At 40.4% G+C, this 16,188-nt stretch overlaps 1 protein-coding gene across 3 annotated transcripts; it reads right to left on the bottom strand.

The window, feature by feature from the left end:
- Positions 1 to 426: 426 nt before the first annotated feature.
- Positions 427 to 2,776, bottom strand: LOC106576888 (gamma-crystallin S-1-like). Of its 3 annotated transcripts, none has more exons than XM_014154418.3 (3): positions 2,693 to 2,776; positions 1,946 to 2,188; positions 427 to 1,016 (listed from the first exon to the last, which is right to left on the bottom strand). In XM_014154418.3, exons 1-3 carry the CDS (start codon positions 2,702 to 2,704, stop codon positions 729 to 731), a joined length of 543 nt encoding a protein of 180 aa, XP_014009893.1. In that variant the 5' UTR covers positions 2,705 to 2,776; the 3' UTR covers positions 427 to 728. The 3 variants fall into 3 exon arrangements, with proteins under 3 accessions (XP_014009893.1, XP_014009894.1, XP_014009892.1); XM_014154419.3 differs by having other exon boundaries at positions 2,698 to 2,718; XM_014154417.3 differs by having other exon boundaries at positions 1,946 to 2,203; positions 2,693 to 2,711.
- Positions 2,777 to 16,188: the final 13,412 nt, after the last annotated feature.

Genomic DNA, 16,188 nt, shown 5'->3' with positions numbered 1-16,188 from the left:
AGAATGTTCTATAAGTTAAGATAGGACCCGGTACCAGACACATGCAGGAACCAAGCCTATGAACCATGCCTATATACAGTAGCTTGTCTGTGTAAGCAGTATATAAGAGAACTTAAAGGACTGCCCCGAAAGAGCTCACTTCAGACCGGTACTTTATGCATCTAAGTTTGACTGTGACCTCTCCAGCTTTCTGATAATAAAGAATGATTCATTCAAGTTTGACTTTTGAGTCCCTGGTGGCAATTTCCATGACAAGTGTTACATTGACAAGTTAACAAAGTGATTTTGCCTCAGACACAAATTCATGTGTTTCGATTTAGGAGGTCAGAATATTGTTAAAACACCACAACAATTTAAGCAGGCTCCACAGTTGGAAGAAGTTGCAACTGTCTTTGCGCTGCATTAGGGACACAATTAAATATACTGTTCCATCCTACCATCCACTGGTTTATTATTCAATGTGAGCGGAGGGTGTGTGTAAATGCACTTCTGTCTGCATAAAGCCTTCTAAATGCTCTTTGTACAACTACACCAGGATTCCAAGACACTGCTTTCTTACTCCAGCCCAGTCATATTATCATCCAGTGATACTAATTATTAAAGGACAATCTCCTTATTCCCTGACACCAACCATATGTTGAGATTGACTCATTTTGTCAACCCCTGTACAGAATTCTACAGGCTTTTAGAGAGATCTAGCCTGGCTGGAGAGAGATCTAGAGACTGCTTTATTGGTTGGTTTGCTTCAGCTCTATGACGCGACGCACTGAGCCACTGGTGGAGCTCATGCTGCCCCAATCGCTGTGCTTGTTGTACTCGCCAGGGCGTAGGAAGTACTGACGACCCCTGTAGTTGGGGTGCTCATGAAGGATCCAGTAGCCCTCCATGACATTGCAGGATGAGATGTCTCTCAGGTGGAAGCGGTCCTGCAGGTTGGGACAGTCATCGCTCAACTCCATCATCTTGCCCCCAAAGTCTGATCTCTCAAAGATCTTCATCCTGTAGTTTCCATTATACTGCGCAAGGAGAAAATTGATTCACTTTAAAGAACTGAAATAATGGTTTTCTATATCAGACTTTTAGGTCTGAACACTTAGTATGAAGGCTCCCTAGGTACACACAATATTGTCATAACAATTATGTAAGGTGTTCTAATCAGTCATGACAGCTGATGTAAATTTATAGGAATCTTGAATCTGAATCTGACAGTTACATTTAAGCCTGTATTGATTCAAACAAAATAGTTGTTTTGGTCAATTTCAAATGGCAAGGCATACCTCATACAAACGTTCCTAAATAATAGTTTGTATTTGTATTTATTATGGATCCCCGTCCCCATGCCAAGGCAGCAACTACTCTTCCTGGGGTCCAGCAAAATTAAGGCAGTTTGGAAAACATTACAATACATTCATAACAGATTTCACAATATATTAATTGTGTGCCCTCAGGCCTTTACTCTACTACCACATATGTATAACACAGAATCCATGTGTACATGTGTGTATAGTACATATGTTATCATGTGTTTGTATGCATGTGTCTATGTTTGTGTTGCTTCACAGTTATCTGTTTTTTAAATCAAATTTTACTGCTGGCATGAGTTACTTGATGTGCAATAGAGTTCCATGTAGTCATGGCTCTATGTAGTACTGTGCGCCTCTCATAGTCTGTTCTGGACATGTGGACTGTGAAGAGACCTCTGGTGGCATGTCTTGTGGGGTATGCATGGGTGTCCTAGCTGTGTGCCAGTAGTTCAAAACAGACAGCTCGGTGCATTCAACATGTCAATACCTCTCACAAATACAAGTTTGTGTCAAGTCAATTGCATATGCACCCATGTCTAACTTGTGTCAGCTGTCATAACTGTTTATGAAGGTATAACAGATTCAAGAGCATTTGTTTGTGCTATGTTGTGTCATGTCAGTCAAGATGAAGTTGTTCTCACAGCAGGGATGATGCGACAGGAGCGGATGCAGTCGTTGAAGCCGGACCAGCGGTGGTGGTCGGGGTACTTCCCTCTTGTCAGCATATACTGGTACCCAGAATAGTTAGACTTCTCATAGGCCACCCAGCACCCACTGTCCACCCGGATGGAGTTACAACGGGAGAAGTGGGAGTGCATGTCAGCGCAGTCACCACTGCACTCATAGTGGCGTCCCTCAAAATTCCTGCCCTCGTAAAAGATGATCTGAACAGAGAGCCTCTAAAGTTAATGGGAATACAGGCAGAAGCAGATCTCTAGATTTCAATGAAAGCCTCTAAAGTAATGGGAATACAAACACAAAAACATCTCTACATTTTAATCAAACTAGCTTAGAACCTTCTTTCTGGGTGAAAAACACCTCTTTATTTGGATTTACACATGAAATTGACATCGCAAGTATTTTTGAGAACGATAGAAAGGATAGGAGAACCCCTCAAGTACTATTTTCCTAGCCTGGTCCCAGATCTGTATGTGCTGACTCACTAACACCTATTGTCATGGTCATTGTCAATGCCATGCCAAACAACTGCTACAGGAGTTGGGTATACAGCACAATCATATCTGGAACCAGGCAACAATTTTCCTGGGATCGTACATCAATTATGATTTCACACAAAACCCTTATGACTAAACCTGAACTTGAATTGCAATAGACTTCAAAGGCAGTCTGTAATGTTTTTTTTTAGGACAATGATATGTTCTGCTTACCTTACCCATCATGACTGTGTAGGTCAATAGGACAGGCCTGTCCTCGTCCCAGAGCCTTTTATGTGTCAGAAAAAAGGACAGAGCATTGTTAGTAAAATCAGGTGAGTTATCATGTCAGCACAAACTGTTCTATATATCTGCCCCCATGACACTAAGCACATGTCAACCTCATGCTCCCTTTAGATTGAATTCCATTGTCATACAAATCCAGTTGGACTCTTTTCTAGGCCCAGACAATAGAGTTGCACAATGGTTTGGTCCTGAGAAAAACATGACTCGGAACAGGTTTGAAAAAGGTTAGTTTCAAAACTGGACTTCACTCACTCTCACAAACATCTGCCCCCTACCTGTCCTACTCTAAAAGCCATATTTAAATCATTCTGAATGATGGCTTTGGTGTATAATAATCTTTGTTCAACTCAGCAGTTTTCAGGTTCCATCTTGGAATATTCTCATATATACTGTAGTGTATTTACATATTTCTATGTTACTGTACATATCCAACAAACCACTGTACATTCTTCCTCTGTGTGGCAAATGGAAGAATTGAACTTGAACTTCATTACTCTCTTGACTTAGAACATCTAACAAAAGTAGAGGCAGAGTACGATAATTTCTCCATATTGTAATATGTTTATTGTAGTCTTAGCATGCGTCAAATAGAGTACAGATGTGGTGCATTCCCACTTTTGGAGACAGGGGGAGCCACAGGCCTTTTCCATCTTTGTATTCATATTTTGGTCTTCTTCTATGGTGTTCACTCACTGCTCCCTCATAACCTAACGTAGCAGGCGTAAAGGAAACGCCTGAAACTAAATTGTAGAAATAGCCGGGGTTTAGCCATAATTATGACTTTGTGTCTGTCGTAACTAGTGACGACTCTTGTTAAAGTCCAAAAGTGGAAGTCATGTCACACGCTCTCTTTCTATTTCCTCTGAAAACCAGAACATCTGGTTGTTGGGGACTCAAGAGGAAAAGGTAAAAAAGCCAACGCTAGCCACAAGGATGTAGTCAGGAAAAGGTTAGCCTAGCTACTGAACATGATTAATCAAGAGCAAGACAGCTATCCCTTGTCCCTGACTCATCTGAGGATGAAATGCTTACTGATGCGGAAGGGGTTTCGAATGACTCAGATACCCCAGTGAATAGCTCCTAATACAGCCCTATCCACAAGATGAAGCGAAATGATCTCTCACTTTATGATGTGCAGTCGAACATCATCCAAGCAGTTACGGCTAAAACAAACGAGAGCGCTGACAACCTGGAGAAGATGGTGAAGGAGAACGCATCATGCATCAAAGAGCTCAAGGCGTCTGTGAATTTTGCATTCAGCAAGACTCAAGACATAAAGAAAATGTTAAAAAGTTTGTAAAAATTGTGCTGTACTGGAGAAAACCGTCGCTTCTATGGTGGTGCGTCTGGCGGGGGTGGGCTCTGTGTCTTAACCTCTTATATCTAGACGTTCCGCTAGCGGAACACCTGCTCCAATATCCAATGATAGGCGTGGCGCGAATTACAAATTCCAAAAAAATACAAAAACTTCAATTTTTCAAACATATGACTATTTCACAGCATTTTAAAGACAAGACTCTCCTTTATCTAACCACACTGTCCGATTTCAAAAAGGCTTTACAGCGAAAGCAAAACATTACATTATGTCAGCAGAGTACCAAGCCAGAAATAATCAGACACCCATTTTTCAAGCTAGCATATAATGTCACAAAAACCCAGAAGACTGAGAGCCTATGGGAGCCGTAGGAAGTGTCACGTTACAGCAGAGATCCTCAGTTTTCAATAAAGAGAGTGTAGAAGGCCAAGAAATGGTCAGAGAGGGCACTTCCTGTAAGGAATCTTCTCAGGTTTTGGCCTGCCAAATGAGTTCTGTTATACTCACAGACACCATTCAAACAGTTTTAGAAACTTTGGAGTGTGTTCTATCCAAAGCTAATAATTATATGCATATTCCAGTTTCTGGGCAGGAGTAATAATCAGATTAAATCGGGTACGTTTTTTATCCGGCTGTGAAAATACTGCCCCCTATCCATAACAGGTTAACGAAGATCTCGTGAGTTCATTTTTACCCATTGGAATTTAGCTCTTACCAAGGGAAAGTTGGTAAATCCTGGGAACTGTTGGAAGTTCCGAATACGCTCGGCTACCATTATATATGGGAAAGATCATGCTAAAAGAAGAAGAGCTCGGATAGTGAAATTAGCTAAATAAATAACTGATATCACAGAAAAAGATAACTATGATGTTGATGATAAGGCTTGACTTAATCTCTTAGCAAAAACAGTTGGACAAAATGTATTCGGATAAAGCTAGAAGTGCCTTTATAAGATCTAGAAGAGTGTTTAGAAAAGGGTGAAAAGAACAGCAAATATTTATTTCATTTGGAAAAGAAAAGAGTTGAACTGAATATGTTCAGGAGACTGAATAATGATGGCATGGTCACTGAAGATAATAAATCAATATCACTGGAAACTTTTATTATATTTTGTACTCATTTGACTCTGGCCTGAATAACTTAAATCAATTATCTAACTCCATTCCGGATGGCAATTATGTTGATGAGGAATTCAATAGAGAGGAGATCAAATAATATGGTATCAAACAGTTAATCTTACGGATCAAATCCCTTTAGCGGGATCGATTTGACAACAGCCAGTGAAGGTGCAGGGCGCCAAATTCAAACAACAGAAATCTCATAATTAAAATTTCTCAAACATACAAGTATTATACACCATTTTAAAGATAAGATTCTCGTTAATCCAACCACAATGTCCGATTTCAAAAAGGCTTTACAGCGAAAGCACACCAAACGATTATGTTAAGTCAGCACCAAGTCACAAAAAAACATATAGCCATTTTCCAGCCAAAGAGAGGAGTCACAAAAAGCAGAAATAGAGACAAAATGAATCACTAACCTTTGATGATCTTCATCAGATGGCACTCATAGGACTTCATGTTACACAATACATGTATGTTTTCTTCGATAAAGTTCATATTTATATCCAAAAATCTCAGTTTACATTGCCGTGTTATGTTCAGTAATGTTTTGCCTCCAAAACTCCCGGTGATTTTGCAGAGAGCCACATTAATTTACAGAAATACTTATCATAAACTTTGATAAAATATACAAGTGTTATGCACAGAATTAAAAAATAACAAATCTCCTGGTAGTGATGGGCTAACCTCTGAATTCTATCAAACTTCTGGGGATCTCATTGCAAAATTCTTACTTTAAATCAAATCAAAATATATTTGACACATGCTTCGGAAACAACTAAGGGGCTTTTTCCAACAATGCAGAGTTAAAGATGAAGATAATGTAGTGTATGTAGTGTGTGTGTGTGTGTGTGTGTGTGTGTGTGTGTGTGTGTGTGTGTGTGTGTGTGTGTGTGTGTGTGTGTGTGTGTGTGTGTGTGTGTGTGTGTGTGTGTGTGTGTGTGTGTGTGTGTGTTGGGGTGTCAGTGTACGCCTTTGTGTGTGTGTGTGCATAGAGTGTGTGTGTGTGTGCATAGTGCAAGATAGTTTTTGCAAAAAAAAGGGTCAATGCAGGTAGTCTGGGTAGACATTTGATGATCAATTTAGCAGTCTTGTTTAGCAGTCTTATAGCTTGGGGGCAGAAGCTCAAGCAGTAGGAAGCACTCTCATCCATTTATATGCAGCTGATACAGTCTTATACCCAGCTGGCCCCTCCCCGGATTTTGTGTTAAATGCTCTACAACAAAGCTTTCTTAGTGTCCAACAAGCTTTTTCTGCCCTTAAATGAAATGCATTCCAGGTGACTACCCCATGAAGCTTGTTGAGAGAAAGCCAAGCGTGCGCAAAGCTGTCATCAAGGCAAAGGGTGGCTACTTTGACTAATCTCAAATATAAAATATATTTTGATTTGTTTAACACGTTTTTGGTTACTTCATGATTACATAGGTGTAATTTTATAGTTTTGATGTCTTCACTATTATTCTACAATGTAGAAAATAGTCAAAATAAAGAAAAACCTTGAATGACTAGGTGTGTCCAAACTTTTGACTGGTACTGTAAGTATTCAGACCCGTTACTCAGTATTTTGTTGAAGCACCTTTGGCAGCGATTACAGCCTCGAGTCTTCTTGGGTATGAGCAGATTTTCGTCAAGGATCTCTCTGTACTTTGCTCTGTTCATCTTTCCCTTGATCCTGACTAGTCTCCCAGTCCCTGAAAAACATCTCCACAGCATGATGCTGCCACCACCATGCTTTACTGTAGGGATGGTACCAGATTTCCTCCAGACGTGACACTTGGCATTCAGGCCAAAGAGTTCAACCTTGGTTTCATTAGACCAGAGAATTTTGTTTCTCATTGTCTGACTGTCCTTTAGGTGCCTTTTGTCACACTCCAAGCTGCTGCCTTTTACTGAGGAGTGGCTTCCGCCTGGCCACTGTATCATAAAGGCCTAATTGGTGGAGTGCTGCAGAGATGGTTGTCCTTCTGGAAGGTTCTCCAATCTCCACAGAGGAACTCTGGAGCTCTTTCGAAGTTATCATCAGGTTCTTGGTCACCTCCCTGACCAAGGTCTTTCTCCCATGATTGCTCAGTTTGGCCGGGCGGACAGCTCTAGGAAGAGTCTTGGAGGTTCTAAACTTCTACCATTTAAGAATGATGGAGACCACTGTGTTCTTGGGGACCTTCAATGCTGCAGATATTTTTTGGTAGCCTTCTCTAGATCTGTGCCTCGACACAATCCTGTCTTGGAGCTCTACGGACAATTCCTTTGACCTCATGGCTTGGTTTTTGCTCTGACATGTGGCTGTCAACTGTGGGATCTTATATACACAGGTTAGGCCATTCCAAATCATGTCCAATCAATTGAAGTTACCACATGTGGAGCCAATTAAGTTGTAGAAACATCTCAAGGATTATACATGGAAACAGGATGCACCTGAGCTCAATTTCGAGTCTCATAGCAAAGAATACTTCTGTTCTTAATTATTTATACATTTGCAAACATTTCTAAAAACCTGTTTTCGCTTTGTCATTATGGGGTATTGTGTTTAGATTGACAAGGGAAAACTTTTTTGAAATCCATTTTAGAATAAGGCTGTAACGTAACAAAATGTGGAAAAAGTCAAGGGGTCTGAATACTGTCCGAATGCACTGTTGACAGGACCTTATATAGACAGGTGTGTTACTTTCCAAACAATTGAATTGGCCACAGGTGTACTCCAGTCAAGGTGTAGTGACATCTCAAGGATGATCAAAGGAAATTGGATGCACCTGAGTTCAATTTGGAGTGTCATAGTAAAGGGGAGTGAATACTTATGTAAATGAGGTATTTCTGTATTTCATTTTCAATAAATTTGCCAACATTTCTAAAAACATGTTTTCATTTTGTCAATATGGGTTATTGTGTGTAGATGGGTGAGAAAAAAAGCTCTGTTTTCTATTTTGAATTCAGGCTGTAATACAACAAAATGTTGAATAAGTCAAGGGATATGACTACTTTCTGAAGGCACTGTAAATACATATACATTTATATTACATTTTACCAGACGCTCTTATCCAGAGCGACTTACAGTAGCGAATGCATACATATCATAGATTTTTTCCCATACTGGTCCCCCGTGGGAATCAAACCCACAACCCTGGCGTTGCAAACATCATGCTCTACCAACTGAGCTACAGACAAAAAAATGGTTATACTATTCACACATTAGCCCTTTTTTACATTCTATTTAAAAGTGATTATGGTTGGTATTGCTTTGAATTGCTGTGGTAGTGTGGTCCACTACAAAGCGCCGGTATAGAAAAATGTGTTCTTACCAGATGTACTCTTATTTAAAACAGTGAATATTAGAGTCTCTGGCTCTGCTGGTGGACATATCTAATAAATGAAAAATAGTTGGATAGGTACCTGGGGGCAGAGTCCGTAATAATTATAATGATGTGAACAAGACTAAGTTTTCCACAGATAGCCAGCTTTGCTGCTTAAAATGCTCGACCTCCAGATTATTACGTGGAGGAAATTCAAGTACAATTCTAACAAGCTTGTTTTGGCTGGTCTTTACATTTTGGGGGCTGCTGGTGAACAATGATGTGCAGTAAAAATCTAAGTGACACTGGAGTAGCACACTTTCCAGAGTCTTTAGGGTGTCAATGTCAAGCCATTTTGAGGATGCTGGAATTATATTTTGGATGAATGTGCCCATGCCTACAGGAGACTTTTAAGTAGCCTAATCCATTTAAAACATTGTAAGTGTGTTACGTATACATCGGGTGTCAGAAAGAAGGTGCAGAAGGTGAGTTTAATACGGAACAGATACAAAAGAATAAACATGGGAAGCATACTGAACGTGAGAGACAATCAATAACACCTAAGGAATGATGACCACAGAGGTCTAAAGAAAGGGGAAGTAATCAGGGAAGTGATTTCCAGGTGTGCCTAATAATGAAGTGCAGTTGTACGCCGGCACACGACTCCAGGACGACACCAGCCAGGGGAATGGCCCCGAGGGCGAGGAGTGGACCGGAGCGGTCCGGACGGCGAAAATGGATATCTCGGATGATGTTGGGATCTAGAATGTTGTCCACTGGAACTCAACACTGCTTCTCTGGACCATACTCCTCCCAGTCCACCAGGTACTGTAGACGACGTCGGTACTGTACCCCCACAACGTCGGGAGTCCAGGAGGGATCTAACGGCATAAGCGGGGCATCCCTCGATGTCCAGGGGTGGCAGAGGGGTGTTGTGGGGCACAGCATCAGCCAGGGGACCAGAAACCACCGGCCTGAGGAAGGAAACATGAAAAGAGGGTGAGATCCAGTAGTCAGTGGGGAGCCGTAAATGGTATGTTACCTCATTGACCCTCTGGAGGTCTTTGAATGGCCCCACAAACCAGGGGCAGGTGGAGTGGGAGTAGATGTGACAGTGTTTTTTTATGCCACACATTAAAGGTAATACATTTTAAAAGTTAATTGAAACATATTTAGGCTATACTGGAGAGGAGACAGCAGAGCGCAAGATAAGCTTGCCTGAATAACTGGGCCTGCCGGGAGCATATGTGGCCACATTATTAAAGGAGGATTTGGGAGAATGATGATCAGCAACATTTTACATTACATTTACGTCATTTAGCAGACACTCTTATCCAGAGCGACTTACAAATTGGTGCATTCACCTTATGATATCCAGTGGAACAACCACTTTACAATAGTACATCTATTTCTTTTTTTTTGGGGGGGGGGGGGTCTTTGTTTCTGGCCATTTTGAGCCTGTAATCGAACCCACAAATGCTGATGCTCCAGATACTCAACTAGTCTAAAGAAGGCCAGTTTTATTGCTTCTTTAATCAGAACAGTTTTCAGCTGTGCCAACATAATTGCAAAGGGTTTTCTAATGATCAATTAGCCTTTTAAAATGATAAACTTGGATTAGCTAACACAACGTGCCATTGGAACACAGGAGTGATGGTTGCTGATAATGGGCCTCTGTACACCTATGTAGATCTTTCATTAAAAATTAGCCATTTCCAGCTAAAATAGTCATTTACAACATTAACAATGTCTACACTGTATTTCTGATCAATTTGATGTTATTTTAATGGACATAAAATGTGCTTTTCTTTCAAAAACAAGGGCATTTGTAAGTGACCCCAAACTTTATATCGATAGTGTACAGTGCCTTGCAAAAGCATTCATCCCCCTTGGCGTTTTTCCTATTTTGTTGCATTACAACCTGTAATTTAAATATATTTTTATTTGGATTTCATGTAATGGACATACACAAAATAGTCCAATATGATGAAGTGAAATGAAAAAAATACCTTGTTTCAAAAAATTCTAAAACAATTTTAACAGAAAAGTGGTGTGTGCATTTGTATTCATCCCCTTTGCTATGAAGCCCCTAAATAAGATATGGTGCAAACAATTACCTTCAGAAGTCACAGAATTAGTTAAATCAAGTCCACCTGTGTGCAATCTACATGTCACATGATCAGTCACATGATCTCAGTATATATACACCTGTTCTGAAAGGCCCCAGAGTCTGCAACACCACTAAGCAAGGGGCACCACCAAGCAAGCAGCACTATGAAGACCAAGGAGCTCTCCAAACAGGTCAGGGACAAAGTTGTGGAGAAGTACAGATCAGGGTTGGGTAATAAAAAAATATCTGAAACTTTGAACATCCCATGGAGCACCATTATTAAAAAATGGAAAGAATATGGCACCGCAACAAACCTGCGAAGAGAGGGCCGCCCACCAAAACCCATGGACCAGGCAAAGAGGGCATTAATCAGAGAGGCAACAAAGAGACCAAAGATAACCCTGAAGGATCTGCAAAGCTCCACAGCGGAGATTGGAGTATCTGTCCATAGGACCACTTTAAGCCGTACACTCCACAGAGCTGGGCTTTACAGAAGAGTGTCCAGAAAAAAATAAGCAAACATGTTTGTTGTTTGCCAAAAGGCATGTGGGAGACTCCTCAAACATATGGAATTAGGTATTCTGGTCAGATGAGACTAAAATCAAGCTTTTTAGCCATCAAGGAAAATGCTATGTCTGGCGCAAACCCAACACCTCTCATCACCCCGAGAACAGTATCCCCACAGTGAAGCATGGTGGTGGCAGCGTCATGCTGTGGGGATGTTTTTCATCTGCAGGGACTGAGAAACTGGTCAGAATTGAAGGAATGATGGATAGAGCTAAATACAGGGAAATTCTTGAGGGAAAACTGTTTCAGTCTTCCAGAGATTTGAGACTGGGACGGAAGTTCACCTTCCAGCAGGACAATGACCCTAAGCATACTGCTAAAGCAACACTTGAGTGGTTTAAGGGGAAACATCTAAATGTCTTGGAATGGCCTAGTCAAAGCCCAGACCTCAATCCAATGGAGAATCTGTGGTATAACTTAAAGATTGCTGTACACCAGCGGAACCCATCCAACTTAAAGGAGTGGAGCAGTTTTGCCTTGAAGAATGGGAAAAGAATCCCAGTGACTAGATGTGCCAAGCTTATAGAGACAGAGAGACTTGCAGCCGTAATTGCGGCAAAAGGTGCGTCTTCAAAGTATTGACTTTGCGGGGGTGAATAGTTATGCACGCTCAGGTTTTCAGTTTTTTTGCCTTATTTCTTGTTTGTCTCACAAGAAAAAATGTTTTGCATCTTCAAAGGGGTAGGCATGTTGTGTAAATCAAATGATACAACCCCCCCCAAAAAAAATATGTTTTAATTCCAGGTTGTAAGACAACAAAATAGGAAAAATGCCAAGGGGGTGAATACTTTCACAAGCCACTGAATGCACAAATTGTTCCGAACTGTTTCAAATGGGAAGCATGCAGACACCTTAATCATTATACTATATTTTGTACATTCCTTGTGCTGATATAAAATTGTTTAGTGCAAATCCAACCCTTGTAATTTAAGTTGTGAGATGTCTGGAAGCAGGAGCTGATGGGATCCTACTACTTCCAAGTTCAATGCCAGATACTTTTCTCCCAGAAGGTCTGAGTGGCACTTGAAATAGAGGTGACAATGATAATGAAGATGGTTTGCCTTAGACTACCACAACAATAACATGGTCTATGCTAAATGTGTTTACATTTTAAAAGAAAGAAAGGGAAGTTAGGCTATAAGAAATACATTTTATTCAATGGGGCAAGGCAAAACAGAGATGACATGCAAAGCAATAAATTTCACACATACAACAATACAGCCCATTATTAAACTACTGTACAGTATGTTGACAATATCATAAACAATAGTATTTTACATGTTGTTCTAAATTACATTTTATATATTCATATCTGTGTACATAAGTACATTTCTGTGAAATTGTGTTTCTGTTTAATCAGCCGTTATAGCTACACCTACATTCAGTTTAAGGGGGCACTTTTGTCATGACAACAAGGGGAAGGTGCTCTCTTCTCAAATGGCGCAACAGAATAATTCAGATTGACCAAGGCACAGCATATGACAACTATTTTGTCTAACTGAGGGATGTCTCCTTTCATATCTGGAAAAGGACGAAGTAGTAGAAGTAGAAACTGATGCAGCATTGGTCATCTTCACAGTGGGAATCCAGTCGACATGGGTGTCTTGATAGAGTTCAGCTGATGAACCTACAGTACATAAACAAATGAAAAGCACACCTCTTTTTAGAAAATAATTTATTCAGTCCACCTATACCATCAGAGCTCTTGATTGTTTGGTTATGTTAAATTCATTCAGGTGTTTTAGTGTCAAAGACTATTCTTGGGCTGGAACAACCAATAGTTGCCCTATCCCATTGAAGCCTTTGTGTCACGACTTCCGCCGAAGTTGGTTCCTCTCCTTGTTCGGGCGACGTTCGGCGTCGCCGGTCTTCTAGCCATCATCGATCCACTTTTCATTTTCCATTTGTTTTGTCTTGTCTTCCCACACACCTGGTTTCAATTCCAACATTACATGTTGTGTATTTAACCCTCTGTTCCCCCCTATGTCCTTGTCCGGAATTGTTTATTGTAAGTGCTTGTGCACGTTATGTCTGGTGTGCGCCGGGTTTTGTACCCAGTTATTGTTTGTTCTGTTTTCCGGTGGTTTTTATTATTAAACTGCACCGTTGGAAACACAGTTTTTGCTCTCCTGCGCCTGACTTCTCTGCCGCCAGTACGCACCCCTTACACTTTGTCCTATGCTGTAATGTCTATACATTTAACCTCTTATGAATAAAGTTCGCAACACATTATCATTGGGTCAGTGTAACTAGATGTAACGGCCATCGTAGGAAGTGGACCAAAATGAAGCGGGTACGTGAATGCTCATATTTATTTTATTACGAACTCCACACAAAACAACAAAACACGAACGACAGCTAACAGTTCTGCAGGCTAAACATAGCAGTGCACGAATACAACTTCCCACAAAGGGACAGGTGAAAACAGGCTACCTAAAGATGACTTTCAATCAGCAACAACAATGTACAGCTGTTCCTGATTGAGAGCAATACCAGGCCAACACAAAGAAATACACAACATAGATAGAACCTAGAATACGACACAAAGAACATAACCCAAAAACCACGGAATACTCAAACCAAACACCCCTCTACATAAACACACACCCCGTAAAACAAATACCCCCCTGCCACGTCCTGACAATAACAAATGACCCCTTTACTGGTCAGAACGTGACCCTAGAGTTGTTTTGGACAATAACATCCTCCTCCAGGCTAGTTGGACGTCATATTGTAACATTTTTGTCTCCCCTTTTCGTAGGTCTAGATTAGATGGTTGCATTCAAGACAAGGTTGTTTTTAGGTTACCCCGTTATTTGTTGTATTACAAAATATTATGCTGATGTCTCCAGTCATATAAAGTGTAGTAGAATTGCATGAAATGTGTTTATCAAAGACCATTTTTCCTGTGCAAAGGAAATAAAATGTCTATATAGACTAAAGGCCTACGCCACTACTCACTTAGCCATGCACAGTGATTAGATTGAGATATTAATAGCCTAAGAAATTATGACTATCCTATCTATTCATCACATTAGGAATAGTAGGCTTACATTAATCTGAAAATGTGATGATAGATGGGTGCAATGCTTTATTACAAGTGCATTTTTATGGGGGAAAGAATTGCTTACCCAAAACTCCAAAGTCATGCGCTGCCTATGACAGAGACCCATGCTAATAGTTAGAAAACAAGCTATTTAGCTAGCTAATGTTTCCTAACATACTCTTGTTGTCAACACCTGGTTAGCATAATAGCTAACAGCTAAACTAACCCCGAAAACGATCAGATTTACCAGTGATGAAATGATCGGAGCAGACCCTGTTCTGATAGCTGTCTGTGCTCAGGTCTTGATGGGCAAAACGTTTTTTTCGCCTTGTCTTTCATGACTTGTTAGAGCAGCCAAATACTGCACAGAAATTGACTAGTTTTAGGCACTGTTATAATGCAGCTTGGGGTACCCACTCAGCTGTTGTTGTCAGAAGAATTTATGCGGTCTTCCAACATGGCCGCCAGAATGCGTTGTACCACACCTGGCAACCCTCTATTGTTCATTTTGGCGGCATGGTGGCACTGTTGGAGAGGAAAAAACATTCATGCAAGCTCATTGGCTCAGAGTGGCCATATTGTTTGGAAAATATAGCTTTTGAAGATGTGCCTCCATAGATGCTACAGTATATACCAAATTTGGTGCCAATCAGTTCTGGAGAAGAAGACATTTAAAACTTCTTATGGATAGGGGGCACTATTTTCACGTCTGGATGAAAAGCGTGCTCAAAGTAAACTGCCTGCTACTCAGGCCCAGAAGCTAGGATATGCATAGAATTAGTAGGTTTGGATAGAAAACACTCTGAAGTTTCTAAAACGGTTTGAATAATGTCTGTGAGTATAACAGAACTGATTTGGCAGGTGAAACCCCAAGCACAGTCCATCCAGGGAATTTCTTTTTTGAGGTCAATCTGTTTTCCATTATTTTCTATGGGAAGCCCTTTTTAATAGGAATATGGTTGCAGTTCCTATGGCTTCCACTAGATGTCAACAGTCTTTAGAAATTGGTTGATGTTTTTCTTTTGAGAAATGAAGAAGTAGTCCTGTTCTTTCCATGTGTCACTCAGATGGACTCAAGTATTTTGGTGCGCGTGACCTGGAACGCGCTTCACGTTGTTTTTATCCGGTATTGAACACAGTATTTCCCATCTTAAATTTTATTGATTATTTACGTTTTAGGGTACCTAAAGTTGGATTAGGAACGTTGTTTGAAATGTTTGGACCAAGTTTACAGGTAACTTATTAGATACTTTATAGGCATGTTGGGCGAGTTGAAACCGGTGTATATATGAATCAAACGCGCCAAATAAAGGGACATTTTTGGGACATAAAGAAGGACATTATCGAACAAAAGGACCATTTGTGATGTTTCTGGGACATTTTGGAGTGCCAACAGAAGAAGATCTTCAAAGGTAAGGCATATATTATATCGCTATTTCTGACTTTTGTCGCGCACCTGCCTGGTTGAAATCAGATTTTCATGTGTTTGTATGCGGGTGCTGTCTTCAGATAATCGCATGGTTTGCTTTCGCCGTAAAGCCTTTTTGAAATCTGACACAGCGGCTGGATTAACAAGAAGTTAAGCTTTATTTTGATGTGTTACACTTGTCATTTCATGAAAGTTAAATATTTATAGTAATTTAATTTGAATTTAGCGCTCTGCAATTTCACCAGATGTTGTCAAATCGATCCCGCTAAAGGGATTTGATCCCTAAGAAGTTTTAAAGTAGTCATCATAAAAAATTGTCCAAAATACACCAAAAGCATATTGCATGATTAGTTTGATTTCGAGTTCTGATATTTGGCAACCATGGTAAGAAGTACAGAAATAACCTAGGGCAATGTGTCCAATTTGTCCTGATGGTGGCGGTATGGGGTCAATGTACCAATTATTAAAAACAGTACCTAGCTTAAACCCCAGCAATACTGCTTGCAGCTTTAATTAGGGGTTCAGCATTGAAGCTGATGAAACCCTATT

This window comes from Salmo salar, chromosome 18 (assembly GCF_965601325.2).
Source record: "Salmo salar chromosome 18, fSalSal1, whole genome shotgun sequence".
NCBI classification, from domain to species: Eukaryota; Metazoa; Chordata; class Actinopteri; order Salmoniformes; family Salmonidae; genus Salmo; species Salmo salar.
Note: the sequence above shows the minus strand (reverse complement) of the source record. Positions and strands in the feature narration are given on the sequence as shown.